The sequence below is a fragment of the Xiphophorus maculatus genome, chromosome 17 (assembly GCF_002775205.1).
Source record: "Xiphophorus maculatus strain JP 163 A chromosome 17, X_maculatus-5.0-male, whole genome shotgun sequence".
Lineage (NCBI taxonomy): Eukaryota > Metazoa > Chordata > Actinopteri > Cyprinodontiformes > Poeciliidae > Xiphophorus > Xiphophorus maculatus.
In genome coordinates this window covers 20,358,302-20,376,512 of record NC_036459.1, presented here as the reverse complement: position 1 = coordinate 20,376,512, position 18,211 = coordinate 20,358,302, and the positions used below count along the sequence as shown (strand labels likewise).

The window sequence follows — 18,211 nt, the reverse complement described above, 5'->3', positions numbered from 1 at the left end:
TGTAGGCGGACTCGTCGCCTCCTGAGATGAGCCCCACCACTGTGGTGTCATCAGCAAACTTGATGATGGTGTTGCTGTGGTGGGCAGAGGTGCAGTCGTATGTGTACAGACCATAGAGCAGGGGGCTCAGCACACAGCCCTGTGGAGAGCCAGTACTAAGGCTGAGGGCAGTGGATGTATGTTTTCCCACCCTAACTCTCTGCTGTCGGTTGGTCAGGAAGCTCAGAATCCACATGCAGGTGGAGTGAGGGAGGCCCAGGTCCCCCAATTTGTCCACCAGTCTGTGAGGGAGGATGGTATTAAAAGCAGAGCTGTAGTCTACAAAGAGCATCCGCACATAGCTCCCCTGCTGCTCCAGATGTGACAGAGCAGCATGGAGGGCCGTGATCACAGCGTCCTCTGTGGATCTGTTGGCTCTGTAGGCGAACTGGTGGTGGTCAAAGCCAGGAGGGAGAAGTGCTGTGATGTGACCCTGGACCAGTTTTTCAAAACACTTCGTCACCACAGGGGTTAGTGCCACTGGCCGGTAGTCGTTGAGGTTTCTTGGGTATGGGGACTATGGTGGAAGATTTCAGGCAGGATGGGACTGTAGACAGGGCTAAGGACTGGTTGAAGATCCTGGTGAAGACTCCAGCCAGCTGATCGGCACAGTCTTTCAGGACACGTCCAGGGACGCCATCAGGTCCAGCAGCCTTCCTTGGGTTGACAGCCCGCAGTGTGCGCCTCACCTCGTGCTCCTTTACAACGAGGGCTGTGGTATTGTGGGTCGCTTGGTGTAGTGTGGCTGCCTCTGTTGGCTTCACCTCAAAGCGGGCAAAGAAGAGGTTCAGCTCCTCTGCCAGCGTGGCGTCGCCTTCCGCAGCTGCGAGGTTGGTCCTGTAGTTGGTGAGACCCATCGACCCTCAACCCTGGTTCCTGATTCGACTGCCACTCTGCGCTCTACCCAAGGATCTCAAGGCTGCTGCAACAGACTTGGTGAATGGACAAAGGTCACTGAGTGATGAAGATCTGAGTGTTCGTAAGACAACAACCGGTTCTGCTTTGCTTCTATTCAGAAGAGGATTTTGCCGTACAAAGACAAAGACTTTGACCAACATCGAAGCCTTCTGTTGCCGAGATCATCCATCATCTGGGTACGAGTTGAACTGCAACCCCAAAGCCTCGCTCAGTAAATTAGTAACACAGTAAAGGGAAAGGATGAATGTGATTTTACTAATTTTTATTTTTTATTCTTAATTTGTAATCATTGATAAATTACCTATCTGTCACTAACCGCTGCTAATAGCTTTCTTAAAAAAGATGCATTAAAATTCTAATGAGATCTGTGGACAGTGAAATTAATTGATTCAACTATTGTTTTTGGTTCTTCTAGTGTAAAATCCATGAACATGTTTCTAGAAATGTGGCGGCTTCAGATGTTCCTTTAGTGTTGGTAAAATAATGACCTTGGGGCTTATGTTGAGCCACTAAAAATTGTCTAGTCTGTAACTGTCATGGAGCAGGGGTTTTTGGTTTTCTTTGTGGGTTTTCTTTTTTCTCTTTTTTGTTACTCACTGTTCAACCACCAGATGGAGTCAAACTCACCTCTTCTCCAGAGATCGGTGCATTACTTGCACACTGGTGTTTCATCACCTCATCAGCCCGTGAGTACAAGAGGAACAGGCTGCCAGTACTTCGACGCCAGAGGGTTAGCCAGCAATGGTATTCTGAGGCCTCTAGAGGCCCCTAGTCTCTGTGTTTTCTCAAGAGTATTTCTCTGAGTGACTCCTCTTGTGCTTTTTCCCCGTCTTCAGGTGTTCCCTTTTGAGACGCCTTGGATCTTCCCGTGACGATCAAGTCTGGTTCCCATTCTGGATTCTCTCCCTCGTGACGCCGTGGACCATACCCACTGGTTGCCCGAGTTCCATCCTCTAGTTCCCCGTTGGATCACACGTCTTCCCTAGTTTTCTCCGGCTGGTTGCCGAACCGCTCCTCTGTCTCCGGTCTGCCCGAACTTACCTGCCCATCCTCCGCCGCGCCTCAACGGACTCCCTAGACTGTTTCCTCGCTAAGAGCCTTGAACCCTGGACCCACAAGAGACTACAAGACCTGAATCCACGGACTACTGCCCCCGGACCGAGTTTTCTCATCCACCCCAGTAAGATTGATCCATTGTTTCTGTCGTCACTCCTCTTTCCCACCGTCTGTGAACTCACCTTTTCCCCCGCTGTCTCAGAGTTCTGACTGCTCCAAGAGACTTTTCCCCCTTCCAACCCGGACCAACACCTGCAGTTTATTTTGTATATATGTATATGAATAAACCTTCTTTCACCTCTTTTCCATTTTTCCAGTGTAGTGTTCTGCATGTGGGCAAGACAAATAGAACCCATCATGACAGTAACAAGTGCTCGTTGTCGATAGGGAGAGAGGTACCTTTAACAAGAGTGGTTATTGAAGCTATGCAGTTGCGAGGGCTACTCAGCTGGTTGCTTCTTAACTGAAAAGGGTCATAACTTTTTTAAATGAAGGTAGTCAAAGGCTAGATGAGTCTCTCTCGACACCAGCTTAGACAGATTATCTCTCCTAGACCTGTCTCAGGGTAAGACTCGAGGGTTTTAGAGATTTTCCAGACCCGTTAGACGGAGAGCTGGTCAGTGGTCAGTCCATGGGAGTTGTGAGGTTTAGGGTGGGGCTGGCTATTGTGCAATAACAACTTTTATCTATAATATGCATTTACTATGATTGTTTAATAATTGTCAGTGACTACAACATTCATTTTGATCACCCCCAAGACAGAGGAACAAAAAAGCTGTGTGATATTCTTGATAATTTAGGTCTAATTCAACATATTAACCAAGCAACACACAATCGAGGTCACACTCTGGACCTGGTATTTTCAATGTCTCTGTGACTGAACTTCACGTTTATTATAAAATCTACAAAGAAAGACTGCGTAGCTGTCACTCAACACTAAAACATGCAAAGGAAACATTCTTTGCAGATTCTTAAGCAAAAACATTAGCAATGCTTAAGGTTTATTTGGAACAGTTGACAGTGACGTTACCACCTGAATTTTCCTCTCCCGGTATTTGCTATTTCAAACCAATCTTCTTCCAGGTGGTGTAGGAGAGTTACTCAGCCAGGCTCTCCTTTGGCTTGATCAAGGGGACAGGCAAACCACCCTCATGTCCTTCGTCACCTCTGCTGCTGTCTTGTGTTGAGGGAGAACAAGTGTAGCTTCCCAGCTAAGCCACACTTGTAGTTTAGCAGGGAAGGAGTCTGGAAACAAATATTTCTCTGCTTCAGGACCCATTTAGTTTCAGAGTATTTCTTGTACTATGGGAAGGGTAGTCATGATGAAAATATATCAGTTTCCCATGTAGAAGTCCTGCTTTCTCCCCCCATGCTTTTCGTACAATATCTTCCTTGGTTCTGCTGCAGAGAAATTTAACAACAATAGATCGCAGCCTGTTGTTTCTGTCCCCAGCAGGTGGTGGAGCTAGCTCTCAATGTGCCCTCTCCACTTTTTCTTGTTGCTCAATATCTGCTCCATGTTCTGTGCACACTCCTCCCCCTCCCCTTCATTTTTTTTTAACCCCTCCAGGGGGTCTTTTTGTGGGCTCTAGTGTCCCTTATATGATAGTAGGCTGACAGGAAACGGGGAAGGAGAGGGGAGAAGACATGCGGCAAATGTCGTCGGGTCCGGGAGTCGAACCCGCGATGGCCGCGTCAAGGACTCAAGGCCTCCAAATACGAGTCGCGCTAACCGCTACGCCACCATGGCACGCCCCCTCCTTCATTTTTTGATGTACCTTGATAAGTTCTGAGTAAATATTATCCAGCTGTTTTGTGTCTTTTTGAAATTTATGTAGTATTAAAATGTCCTGAGACACTGAAATTTTAATTTTCATGATCTCTAAACCATTATCAAAACAATAAATATCTATGAATCTGAGTTTCACTTTCTGAGATGATAGACAAAAATGTTTCCATCTAATTTTTTGAGGTGTACCTCTATTAAAGAATGTTTAAACGCCTATATTCTTAACTCAGAGATGTTACTTTAGACTATTATGAAAATGCTATATTTTTAATAAAAGTAAAGGAGAAGTAAAGCTGCTTGAAGTAACACTTAAACATGACAAGAAATAGTATAAGTGTTTCTCTTTCGCACCTAAAGGTGAAGAGTGTGCCCATGTCCAGCTGGGAGAGTAATTCTGCCTTAGACTTTGGGAAGGAGAGGCGATATCGCAGAGTCTCAAAGGCTGGAACTACTAGGGCTTTTTTGTTGTTGGCCATGTCAAGCTGTACCACTGATTTCCTGCAAGCAAAGACAATGAATGCAAATGAAGTCGTGCACAATAATAAAATTTAAAAAATTAATTGAAAGACTTGTCTTTCTTACCTGAGATACTCATAGAGGCCATACATGGGGAGGAAATCAATGTCTGATAGGAACATATAGTTTGTGTTGACTTGCTGCATGGCCACGTTTCGCAGGAGATTGACCGGATAGAATTGCCCCTCTTTGTAGACTACATGGTAACCTACATTTCCGCGGCCCATCAGCACCTCAGATCCTTGTGCATATCGCAAGAACTGCTGTGCCTCAGCATCTGAAAGGTATAGGGCCAAACTGATGGGGCCTTCCCAGTGCTTACAGATAGCCTCTAACATCTGGAGCCTACAGAGGGGGAAGGACAAGTATGGTGACCTTATAAAATATGAGTCACTATAATCAACCATACTTTCCAAACACTTGAGTTTGATAGGCTTACCACTGTAAGTATGTACTGTAGTTCCACTGAACTACAGTACATACCCCAACAGCTAAAATCTGCAAATCCTTGAGACATCCACTAAAAATGTTTATAGCTGCCTATTTTAATAGGGTAAAAACCAAATATACATAAAAGGGCACAGTGGAAATAGTCTTGGCACTGACACAGATGGTAAACTCCACAGTCTTCCTTTTTGCCACTCTTGGTGATTCAGCCAACCAGTGCCAAGGAAAATACATGACGCTCCTGTATTAGGGGCTGTCCAAACGGAAGACAATAGTGTATCAAGTAGAAATATGTCGAAGTATTTTAGCTTCCCAAGCTGCATTTTTTTTCTTTAAGTATTTTAGATATCGTCACCTTCCTAGAATAATGGCATAAGTCATTTTTGACAAAAGTGATTTTGCAGGGAATGACTTTCCAAGAAAACAAAAAAAAAACTGATGAAGGCCATTATTTTATGTTCTAAAAAAATCTGCAAACAGGCTTATTTTCCACAAATAATTTGGTGTTAGGTTCTGCAGAAAAATATTGAACTGCCAATGGACAGGGTCCACTGTGAAGCAAATTTTGGCTAACCAGTCTTTAAAAGATTACTTATTTTTAAGCAACCAAAAGTGGTGGTGTAACAACAATGAACTTTGCCTTAGAGCATACTGCAAATGACATAGCACCAAGAAAGTGTATTTAGTATTGGAAAAAATTTCCTGGCACAACATAATGACTTAGCAGATCCTTCAAATTTCCAATCGCAGTTATTTTAGAACTATTTGAAAAACTGTGCTGCCTTTATACATACCGATTCTGGGCTGGAATTGTGCCATTCCAGTTGTGTAGGGCAGAATTATCAAAAGAGACCATATTGATAAAATTCTCATAATATGGAGTTGAACAGTTAGAACAACAGGACAAATGAACACAATTTGCAGTCATAGAAAATCTTCCTCATGTAATCGATGCTATGATATATCCACTTTAACAGATGTACCAAAAATGTTTAGTGTACATCTCTGAAATGCAAAGAGTATATGACTCAGGTGTACAGCAGTACCTGTCCATAGATAGCTGGGCAACAAGAGTGACATCACTTTGGTCAGAACTGGGCTCATACTCATAGTGGAGAAAGTAAAGATGCGTTCGATGAACTGTAAATCTCTCTCGCCGAAACTCGTAACAGGGGTCATCTTCATCAAGCTCTGAAAGAGTCTTTTGTAGCTGCAAGCAAAGGAAAAAACACAGAAACAATTTAATGGCTGAAATACCTGAGTTACAGTTAGTGCAGAGAAATCACCCCAGCACTCCATGTTTACATTCTTCATCTAGTTACAAAATGACGGATAACTAATCATAAATCCTTAGCGATCATATTTTGAGAATAATTTTTGCAATTTAGCATATCAGCTTACTGAGTTTTTTTAAGTTGCTGACTTTGTCAAATAATGGGAAATATATTAAAGAATCTAGAGGAAAATGTATGCACTATAAGATGGTACATAGATTTTATTTCACCCTATCCAGGCTTCATAGAATGGGTCTACTCACCAATAACCTATGCTGGAAATGCAAAACGGAATCCAGAACTTTTATACATATGATCTGGGAATGTAAATGCATTTCCCCATTCTGGAAAGCAGTATTACAACACATTGGAAAGTGGATAGGTGTGGAGATACCCATGTCACCAAGACTATGCTTTTTGACGGATCAAACAGTGATGCCTAATATATCAAAACACCAAAGCACCGTATGTGTTCTGAAATAATAAAAACTTAAATAACAAAAGTTGCTGACTCTGACGCTGATATCCCCATAATATGATGGCAAAACAAATTGCATTCTCCACAGCAAATGTATGTGTTTCCATGCCAAGCCACAAAGCAGTCAACCAGCTCTCTGAACTCGGCCTCTTGTCCATTTCTGATACACCAAACAAATAAAGACTCATCCGAAATATTCTTTAGACGATAGGACTCTGACAAATACTGGGAGTCTGAGATGTACAAAGTGAAAAGTCTTAAGAACGGTCTGCTGTCTGCACCTTTTCATACATTTGAGGCCGTAATAGTCAACCTTCACTGGCAGCTTTCCTAACACTTCTAATCCACCTTTTGTTACAAATCTATCTATCTGCCCACACAGTCCGAAAGGCAGGCAGAGAGATACGGGAGTAGAATCAAATTAAGAGTTAAGTGTTAAGTTACTGAACACTTAACTCTGCATGCCCAATATGCTGACTTGATTCTTGTCAGTACTTCAAGTTCATCCCTTTTATTTGTCAAGGACCTCATAATGAGAAAAAAAGCAATGGTTTCAACTTCCTCCTTCTCGTCTTCACTTTATTTCTGCTTTGCCTCTACAACTTCTCTTCAACTTATCTGGGTTGTGGGTTCTCAGTGTCTATATAATTTCAGCTTTTTAAATATTGACCAGCTGAAGCCGGCTCTAAAAACTGTTGTTGCTATGTTTATGCAAACAGTATGAAAGTAACACCAAAAATTTTGTCTGCAGCCCATAATCAAAAACCACAATAAAGTAATCTTTCAGAAAACAATGTTTGGACCAAAAAAAGGGAGGAAGGAAGGTTTTTAAAGAAGACGTTATGCAAAAGATGTCATCTTGTGAAGCAAAAATTTCTAGTTAGGATTTCTTGAAAATACTGAAAAGAAATGTCAAAATTAACATGACATTAAAAAGTTTGGGTATTGCAGTTCCTCATAAGGCCAAAAGACTATTAGAAAGTTATTTTACAATTGAAAAAGCACTGTTCATAGCACATAAGTGGTCTTCAGGGGTTTTTTGATAGCACATAAGTGCTATGAACAGTTGGTTTATTAATTTCTTAACTGTCCATAGCTCTACCGTGCTGCAATACAAGGTATTTCAGAAAATGTTTCACCTACATTTTCACTGTTGGGGTCAGCCTCGCTTGGACAGCCAAACAGCTCCCGTCGCAGTAGGTTACCATCATACTCCAGAAAAGTAAGATAAAGATTTCGAAAGAACTCAACATGCTTATTTTTGACTCGTAGCTTCTTGGGGGAGTTCCAATGGATCACCTGTTTAGGAGAACCATACAGAAAAGTTAAATCAACTTCCAACAGCTTAGAAAACGCTTAGCCACTGGGCTGGTAGTCAGCCTCTTCAACATTTGTTTTATTTCCTACTGTACCACATCTCATCTGATGGATAGGCAAAAAGTTAAGTCACGTATGTTCCAAGTCATATTATTTTTGTTGTCATTGTAATGGATTACTTACTTGTTCCAGGTTAGAGAAACTATATTGTTCCATGAATTTCAGTGTCTTCTTGCTTATGTTCATTAGCTTGGTTTTTAACCGACATGTTTCTGTTCCACAATGCTCTTGTGCATCAGTTGATAAATTCAAGAAATATTTACAATAATTCACACAAAGTCTGATGAACACAGTGAAGTTTACTTTCTCTTTGAGCAGATATCAAAACAATTCTTCAGTGTTGCACAGCATTCCACAAATAACGGTCAAAAAAACTGCATGGAACCAAGCTAACTATATTACATCCATTTTTCTTTCTTATCTACTGTCACACAGCACATTTCGTATGATTTTTCAAGTACTAGATGACTCTTACACAAAAACATACTAATTGAAGATATTACTGCTAAGGAAATACTGTATCTAAATATACAAAATGTATACAATAATCATACACAATAATAAGCAATGTAACAAAATTACATTTTTGTTTTTTACAGTCACCTTAAATATTGGCAAAGACTGATTGTAGAAACACCTGATCTCACCTTCAGGTCTGATACATCTTTGTAGCATTTTTCAGAGCGTGTGTGGTCTGACAGTTGAACGTTCCAATAGCAGGGCAGCTGGTAAACAAGGAACGGGTTCTGCTTGATCACTGCATTAAAGATGTCCTAAGGACCAAATGGCATACATGACAGTGACAGATTTGACAAATTTGAATAAAAAACAATAAACATTTAGTTGTCTACTATTTTCTTTTTTTTAATTCAAATAAATTTAGCAAGTTTTAGATTTTGTATCTAAATGTGAGTTTGTGAAAGATTAACTTACAGTAATAAGTTGTGTTAACCTTTATTAATTTTGTCAAACCTCCAAGAGTTGAATAAACTAGAGTTTTTAGGTTAGCACTTAAAAAACTGAAATAAGACATAGACCAAAGTGGGAACTATTTCCCAGTGTGCTTAGCAGCATGTTTTTGCACTCTGCGTTGCGCCGCAAGTCAGATGGAAGTGTGTTACATTGATCTGATGCTTGTGTGTTAAGGCAAATGTTCATTTTAATACAAGTCTCAGTTTGCAAAGCTTGAGGATAATGTCCTGATCACACTAAATGTTTTTAAACATAATTTATTGTGATGTTTAATAAAATTCATTATCAAATTAGAAATTTTGTTTGTGCAATTTGAAACAAGAATTTTAATAATTCTAAAGTAAAAATAAATAGTTATTATTAACTTGATATTATGAGTGAAAATAAAAGAGAATGTGTCCTCTGTAACTAGGTGAGGGCAGTTTTTTCTTACATATTGTGAAATAAGTGGTTTAAAATGCAGCATTAAGTTAAAACTCACAATTCAAGATCAATGAACTTAAAAAGCAATGTTTAGACAACTTGTCTCTTGTTTTTAAACCAACTTTATGAACTTTAATTTTTGAGTTAAAACCAATACAATTTTCTTGTTGGGCAGCAAGTGAACTTTCATTTTCAAGTTAGAAAGTGAAATTTTGAAAGTTACGGTGTCTCTTCAGGATTAATTGAGCATATTTCAGTTTACACTGAAATTATACACATTTCCAACATTTATTAGATTAGCTATGATTTTTATAAAACATTTGAAAAATAATAATCAAGTTTGTGCAGGTGCAGAAAAGAATCTGTATTAATGTAACCTGGTCTGCCAATGAGGTGGACAGCATGCTCATTAGTTCTCTTTCTGCAGTCAGTCTCCACATCTGCTCCCATCTGACCTTCCGTAACCGATCCAGGAGAAGTAAAATAACCCCTAAAAAATGCAAAAACATACAGGATTATGTTACAGTTTCAAATAATGTTCTTCTGAAGTTCAAGCAAAAAGTGGACTTATGAGCTAAATGAAGAAACTCAGTTGGGCAAAAGGGTGAGAACAAAAATGCATACAGCTCAATCTATTGTTTATTCAGATCGATTAGAGCACTATCAACAGTCTTTCACTGACTGAAATATTTTATAACCATTAGGAAAATTAAGAACTACGTAGAACTAAGATTGAGAACTATTTTTCCAGAACTTTGTTTGGTAACACTTTATTTGACGGGGTGTGAATAAGACTGTCATGACACTGTCATAAACATGAATAAGTCTTGTCTGTTATTACGCAATAGCCAGCCCCGCCCTCTTCATCACAACTCCCTTGGGCTGACTACTGACCAGTTCTCCGTCTAACAGGTCCGGAAAATCTCTGAGACCTGGGTATTACCCTAAAAGTGATCTATGAGAGATAATCTGTTTAAACTGGTGGCGAAAGCGATTCGTCTAGCTCTAACTACCTCCGATCTAGAAGTTACGACCCTTTACAGTTAAGAAACAATCAGCTGAGTAGCCCTCGCAGCTGCATAATTCCAATAACCACTTCTGTTAACGGTAGCTCGCTTTCTAAAATATAACTCGCTCTTGGAACCGGCTAGATTAAGTTTAGTGACTTAGATATAAGTCCCAGGGTCATTATTTACACTCACCAAAGGAAATTACAAAGCCACCTATTTACTGGAATCATGTACATTAGTTTTACCTCAATTAAAAGAACTGAAAAATGATTAAATGACTCAATTAATTCCAATGTCCACCAACCTCATTAGAATTTTATATTATAAATTTATTAAGCAAGCTTAAGCAGGGATATGTGACATACAAATCAATAATCAATCGTATATAATTCGAGAGCAGTATAATAAAATCCACATGTATAACCATACTATCCTGCCTCTTTTCCCTAACTTATGTCGCAAATTCTGAGATAGATTTTTAGGGAGCAGATTCAACTCACACCCAGTTGTTAATGGATCTTTTGCAACGGGAACATCCAGAAGCCTTGGTCAGAGTCTTTGTCCTTGTGTGGGAAAATCCTCCTTAGAATAGATGCAAAGCAGAACGGGTCCAAATCCTTCGAAAACCCAGCTCCTTTATCCCTTCGGGACCTTTGTCTTTTCTCCAAGTCTGTTGCAATATTTGAGTTGAGGCATGACCGACGGTCGAATCAGGAACCAGGGCTTGGGCGTCCGGTTCTTGTCCCTTCTTGGCGGCGCGGAGTTTCGACTTCCCCGTGGTTCCGAGCTGCGGACCTCTGCTATTTTTCAATCTGCTTCCCCGTGTTAACTCTTCTCCAACGGCGCGGACTAAGAACAGTTGGTTCCTCTTTTCATCCTGTTTTTATACACTCCTCCACCATATGTGTGTATGTGGAGGTTTTGGTCTACGTGACTTCCTGAACATCTGCTGTTTTTCATGGAAAGCCCCGATGGCCCCTCCTGTCTGCTGACTCTTGTGGAAACTCCCTTCTTTCCCCAACTTGCGACACCACCTTGGCAGCAGGCTCACCCATCCTGCTGACTGTAACATTATAACTTCCTCTCTTTTCTATAACTCACTATCATCTGTTACAAATCCTTAAACACATTCAACTTGTTTTAAAACATTTAAATCACTTTTCAAATCATCATAGCTTTGATATTCATTTAAGATTTAAGAATTAATCACATTCCTTACTTATCATAATCATTTCATTGTTATAATTGTTACAATAATCAGTAAACATAATCATTACATTGTCGTATTCGTTACATATCATTGTTCAGAAACACATTTCAGAAAGTTATTTAGTGATTACTCATACCCATATTACCGATTGTATTCATACATTTCAACTTAATTATTATTTTAATCAAATCACAAGATCGCTTTATTTCTCTCAGGCCTTCATGCACCTTTTCTGCGTGTACCTGGAAAGATCTCACAACCCCATGCCAGTTTTCTTGACAGTCTTCATGAATATTTATGTCTGTTGTGATAAAGTGTCATTTGGTAAATCATGACACTTTTAATACAAAGTTGACATTATTCAAAATATCTTTGTTTTGACAACTTGACATTAACCAAGAATTCGTTATAACAACTTGGCATTAACCAAGAAATGACATAAATTTGTTATAAAAGTATTACTTTAATAACATAAAACTACATAATAGCTTTATGTTTTCATATTTTAATAGATGCGGGGTTCACCCTGGACAGGTCGCCAGTCTGTCGCAGGGCAACACATAGACAGACAGGACACACAACCATGCACACTCACACCTAGGGAGAATTTAGAGAGACCAATTAACATGTTTTTGGACTGTGAGAGGAAGCCGGAGAACCCGGAGAGAATCCACCATGAACAGGGAGAACAAAAACTCCATGCAGAAAGACCCCGGGCCGGGAATCAAACCCAGGACCTTCTTGCTGCAAGGCAACAGCTCTACCAACTGCGCCACTGTGCAGCCCCATTTGTCAACTTTTTATGTTCAAATATAAGACCCTGACTAGGTTTACTTGTGAGAGCCCAGGAAGTAGTGGCTTCACAGGCTTCACTGTGAAACTATCTCATATACTGACACAGACATGTGTCTAATTTTAGTTTTTGTATTAATTTTACTATAAGGCGGGTCAGCACCCATTAGTGCTTCAATAATGTCAGAATATAATCCAGGTATATTGGTCCTATGCTCGATATTAGGGCAATTACAGTTTGTACATGTAACTGCCTCTCTTGGTAATTTAATGGGACATAACAATTGATCAGTTTGGGCATAGTAACAGGCTATTTGTTCAGTAGTTAAAGAAAACCAGTCGATACGTGTCTGATTTGGATTTCTGTTCACATTTACAGTTGCGTGTATATGATCAAATCTAACTGACACCTCTAAGGGGATGTAATCAACAGCAGACACCTTATATAGAACCCAGGGTCAGTGCAGATGTGAGTTAAGTGAAGATCTCAAAGTTGACAAAAACCAGGAAGCACAGGTAACACGACACAGACTGGACAATGGGAGGGAGGACAAAACCACAACAAGGATCCGGCAGGAAGCAGGGGACACAGGTGAGGTTAAATACACGAGGGATAATCAGGGTAATAGCTGGGGATCAAACAGGGGGAGGATACGACAACACAGGGACTAAATTAACATAAAAACACACACAAAAATCTACACCCTCACACGTACAGATGCAGGCACTACCCTCCGATAATACGTATGCTGCAGGCACCCTTGCATCTGTGCATAATTCTGAACTTTATCCCTAGAAAAGATTACTACGTTTTATACATACAGTATTTATATTAAACATTTCTATAATTTATCTTTATTTATTTTCTACATGTAAACAGATGTTATTACCTCAATGTAAAAACATTTAATTAAAAAATTTTTTGGCCGTGCTCCCTGATAACAATTACTACTTTTAGAACTTGCTCTACCACATGCCAGTTTTCTTGACAGGCACCATGTTGGTGACTCTTCCTCTACAGAGTATACATTTCACCCTCTGTCAATGCAAATTCAGCTCTGGGAACACTGTACAGTAGTTTAACAATTTACAGAGCCGCTATCCAGATGCAGTTTTTATTATTGCTGGAGATTTCAATCATGTCAACTTAAAGGTAGTGCTCCCCAAATTCTATCCACATGTACAGTGCACCACCAGAGGATTCAATACATTGGATAAGGTCTCCTCCAACATCAATGCTCTATTGAAAACATCATCTTTTAATTGTCTCTGTGTGTGATTCTCCAGCAGCCCAGCAGCACATAGAAAGACTCTCCAGAGAATCATAAAATCTGTCCAGAAGAAAATCAGATGTTCTCTTAAACGTGTTGTTTGAAGCATCAGAATATGAGTGACTTAAAACCTCCATCACCCTCAAAACACTTACATATCAGACAATGGTTCCAAGAAGACACTAGTGTCCTCAGGACAGTTAAGAGGTTAAAATCCTAAATGTTATCTTGAATGAAGGATTTACTCTATTTTATGCAAGAGTCACCTGGAAACATAGGCTTTGAAATAAAATCAGTTAACTGATAGTACTCACCAGTGTTGAAACCTCTACCTAGTGCTGGCCAGGGTCGATGGTTCTTCCAGAGATTCCCCAGATACCAGTCACTCTGGTTCTCTACTAGACCCAGAACCTGCTGACCTGAACAAAGCACAAACAGCAGTTTTTCTCTAGAGACAGTCAAGGTCAATTAATTTGTTAGGTATTTAATGTTGGCATTTAATATTAATATGTCTAATTTTGGCTGAAATGGTCTGAAACCACCACCCAATTTTCCCAGTTTTGTGTTTAAGTTTCAAGGAGTCTCCGGCTCAGCCCACTGTCTTACCCTGTCTGAAGTCCTCCACTACTTTTCCCCCTGCCAGTTGCCTCATTGACAACTGGCCAGATGTTCTCATTCCTGTAATAAAATGCTTTGAGAAAATGGTCATGCAGTTTCTAGATCCAGATTTCATGAAAAAAATTTTATTCCCAACTTTCAGAGCTTTACTCAGTAAACTCCTTCCTATATTTCTGATACAACTTAAATAAATCCCTCTTCCTGTAGTCTTATGGTGTGTTCACACCAAAAGCGTTTTGAGAGTCAGGTGTGTCTGGTTTACATTCAAAGTCTATGTTGAGGAACGTCGAGGACTGTCGTGGCTTGTTTCGAATGTCTAGCGTGGTGAGACTTGAACTGTTTGGAGTGTTTTGAGCATTTAAGGCTGCCACGCCCCATTCATAGGCAATGACAAAAATGGGAGACAGACGAGCGGATCCATAGATACAATAATTTATTTCATCCAACATATGCGCTGGGAGAACTGCTCAGCCATTCCGAGAGAGGCATGGACCAATGCTGCTTGTCCCGGTCTGATCCGGAGGCCAACCAAGCAGACCCAGTGACTGACAGGACGTCAGTGTTACAGGCCCAGCCTCTCCCTAGGGGGGGGCGGTAGAGAGCAAGCAGGAGTAGCACGGAGAAGAAGAAGAGTAGTGTGTTAGCTGTTAGAGGCTCGAGCGGTGGAGTGGTTGTGTTGTCTCGTTTTTGCCAAGAAGGGAAATAAAGTTCAACAAGTTCTTCATCTGCCTCCTCCTTGTTTTGCCGCCAGCAGAGCAGAGCCTATGAGCTTGTTACCAGCAAACGAGCCAAAATAGACACCAGCCTGTTCTGGACTTACCAAGGTAACACTGGGGCCTCGCTCTGGGATCGCTCTGCTAAAAAAAAAAAAAAAACGGGTGGGGAAAGGCAAGAAATGGATGAAGCAAGCCAAAAGAACTTTGTGGGAATTCCCAAGATGGCTGTGACTGGCGCCAACACTGCTGCCGAAGTATCGACGCACTTAGAGGGAAGGAGCCGAAGAGTAAGCTCAAACCCCTTCGTGATGGACGTAGAAGAGACCCGACAGGACAATGCGGGTTTGTGTGATGAAATGGAGTGGCGTGGTGACGATCGGCGGGTGACGAGTATGGAATTAACTCCAGTCGCGAACGAAGCTGCCGAATACGCTCCACCATGGCCGCTTACCCCGCCGCCATCAGAACACTACAACCCCTTTACAACACCGGACCAGCGAATGACAAACTGCGGTGAGGCTTTAGCCCATTTCTATCCAAGTCATGGTGGTGCTGGAAACATAGCATCCACGCCTCATGTGACGACATGTTATATGGATGATAAGACTGATAGCCGAGGTGTAGCTGCTGTTGACGGATTTCCTCTTTCCCCGCTGACTGCACCGAACTGGGAACGCTGTGTAGCTTCATTGCTGACACACACGGTACCGCCTGTTCATCAGTCAGATGGGTTTGGCCACACACTACAAATTTGTCCACCTGCACGACTGGATTTCCCTCACATGCGCGGAGGCTCTGTCTTAGCACCATTTGGCCGAGTAGAAAACAACCACAGATTTTCTATTTCACCTAAGGCTAATCACTGGACTGAAAAGACTAAATCTGTCCAGTTAAAGTTCTGCCTCACTGGTCCGGCTGAAGCCATTGTCCATAAGAATCCCAGATCAGCTGATTGGAGCTATCGGCGGATTGTTGAGGAGGTCGAAGCTGCTTACGGGCCTTGTTCGGAACATGCTGCAGCTATTGGCATCGAACTGAGGCAAAGAGTTAGGAAAACTGGAGAAGCTCTACATGTACTAAGAGATGACATCTATGAAAAGGTGTCCGTCGTTTATGCCAACTGTACAGAGAGGGAGCAAGATCGCATTAGTGTGGAGATATTCACTAATGCTCTAGCAGACCCTGATCTGATCCAAAAACTGTTAGAGGAGCGACCGCGCACCCTTTCATTGGCTTATGGAATCGCCCAAAGATATGAAGCTACAAGGATGGCTGCCCGTGTGGTCACACAATTGATGCGGCCCACCACACTTAACCTGACATCTCAGGGGGCCAGGCTAGCAATGGTGCATGAGGACCGCAACCTGTCCCAATGGGAGCCATCCGAGACTCATCGACAGCAATCCATCTCAAGTAAGAACAAACATTTAAGCAATGTCATATGTCATAACTGCTCTGGTGTGCGTCATCTACGCAGAAGCTGCCCTTCACCACATCAACTGAAAGTCAAGCACACCCATCCCAAAAAGCCATCTGCACCAGACACTGTGATTATTTGCACTAAAAATGGGAAGGAGGAAATGTGCATTCAAATTCTGATCCATGGAATAAAAATATGTGCCCTCTTAGACTCTGGTGCCCGGAGGAATGTGCTGTCTCTGCGTGACTTTAACTCGTTTATTTTAGAGTGTAGACCCACGATCCAACCATCAGCTGCACAAACATTGCAGGGAATCGGGCCAGAGGGGCTGCCTGTGCTAGGAGAGGTTGTTCTCCCAGTCCATGTTGGAAGCAAGATAGTGGATGTGAACTTCATCATTGCTGACACGGCCGAAAGCACAGAGGTCATCTTGGGTCAACCCTTCCTGCAGCAGTCAAGTGCCTGCTTGGACTATGGGCGTAAGGAAATAACTCTGTTTGGAGAGAAGGTTCCTCAGTTGGGTTTTGACCTCCAGGCTAGCGTACATGTTGTGAGGGTGGCCCGTACCACAGTCCTGGAGCCTGGGCGCGAGTATGTGGTGCCCGGCCTCTCCTGACCCTGCCATACAGCCAGCGAGGTTCTCATGTGAAGCCCCACTAAAGCCTTCATTGAAATGCACAATGTTCTCGTAGCCCATGTTGTTGTCCAGCAGCAACAGTCAGCCAGCCTACCCATCAGGATCTTCAACCCCAACACTATCCCTGTTAAGGTAAAGAAGGGAGCGGTGGCTGAAGTGCTTCAGCCAGTACAGGTTGTTGCAGGAAAGGAGCTTCAGGCAGCTGGAGCTGACAGAGCCAATAATGTGCATGAACCTGTTAACCCCGTCTCTTTTTCTATACCAAACCATCTCCAGGAACTGTATGCTGAAAGCTGTGGTGGATTGTTGGAGGAGGACCGCCGTCAACTGGGCCAGTTATTGCAACGATACACCGATGTGTTCTCCACTGGCCCAAATGATTTGGGTCGCACCAGCATCGTGAAACACGACATCCTGACCTCTGTAGGGGCCTCCGGTGAAACAGCCCCCCCGGAAAATGGCTCGGCAGAAACAAGAAGCAGCTGACCAGCAGGTGCTTCAGAGCTTGGAGGCTGGTCTTGCCCAACCCAGTAATAGCAGCTGGGCAGCACCAATTGTGATGGTAAGAAAGAAGGATCAGAGCTCTAGGCTCTGTGTAGATTACAGGGCCCTGAATGAGCAAACAATTAAGGATGCGTACCCACTGCCTCGGATTCAAGAAACCCTGGACACCCTCTCCACTGCAAAGTTCTTCAGCACACTCGACCTAACATCGGGATACTGGCAAGTGGAGATGACACCTTGGGCGAGAAGAACCACTGCATTCTGCACACGTAAAGGGCTTTTCGAATGGAATGTGATGCCTTTTGGACTATGCAATGCTCCGGCCACTTTCCAAAGGCTCATGGACCATGTCCTGGCAGGGCTGCAATGGGAGACCTGTTTGGTCTATCTCGATGACATTATAGTTCTAGGATGAGACACTGGTCAGATGTTGGAGCGACTGGAGCATGTGTTTGCCAGGCTGCGTGCAGCTAACCTCAAGCTCAAACCCTCCAAGTGCTGCTTGTTTCGGGAGCAGGTAATTTTCTTAGGCCACAAGGTTTCGGCTGAAGGTGTTGCCATAGACCCCCAGAAGATTCAGCGGGTACAGGAGTGGCCCACACCTCAAAACGTGCGGGAGGTGCGGCAGTTTGTGAGGCTGGCTTCATATTATCGCCGTTATGTGGAAAATTTTGCCACCATTGCCAAGCCACTCCACGAGCTCACCAAAAAGTATGCACGTTTTAACTGGACAACTCAATGCCA

The 18,211-nt window shown here is 42.2% G+C and overlaps 1 protein-coding gene across 1 annotated transcript in view; it reads right to left on the bottom strand.

The window, feature by feature from the left end:
• Positions 1 to 18,211, bottom strand: part of LOC102231387 (LARGE xylosyl- and glucuronyltransferase 1) — an 84,437-nt gene that overhangs the window by 24,308 nt on the left and 41,918 nt on the right. Inside the window, exons 7-13 of the mRNA XM_023350436.1 lie at positions 13,887 to 13,991; positions 9,667 to 9,779; positions 8,542 to 8,667; positions 7,661 to 7,816; positions 5,812 to 5,975; positions 4,385 to 4,663; positions 4,154 to 4,300 (exon numbers count right to left, since the gene is read on the bottom strand). Of these exons, the coding sequence (XP_023206204.1) occupies positions 4,154 to 4,300; positions 4,385 to 4,663; positions 5,812 to 5,975; positions 7,661 to 7,816; positions 8,542 to 8,667; positions 9,667 to 9,779; positions 13,887 to 13,991 (1,090 nt within the window). The remainder of the gene's footprint in view (positions 1 to 4,153; positions 4,301 to 4,384; positions 4,664 to 5,811; positions 5,976 to 7,660; positions 7,817 to 8,541; positions 8,668 to 9,666; positions 9,780 to 13,886; positions 13,992 to 18,211) is intronic.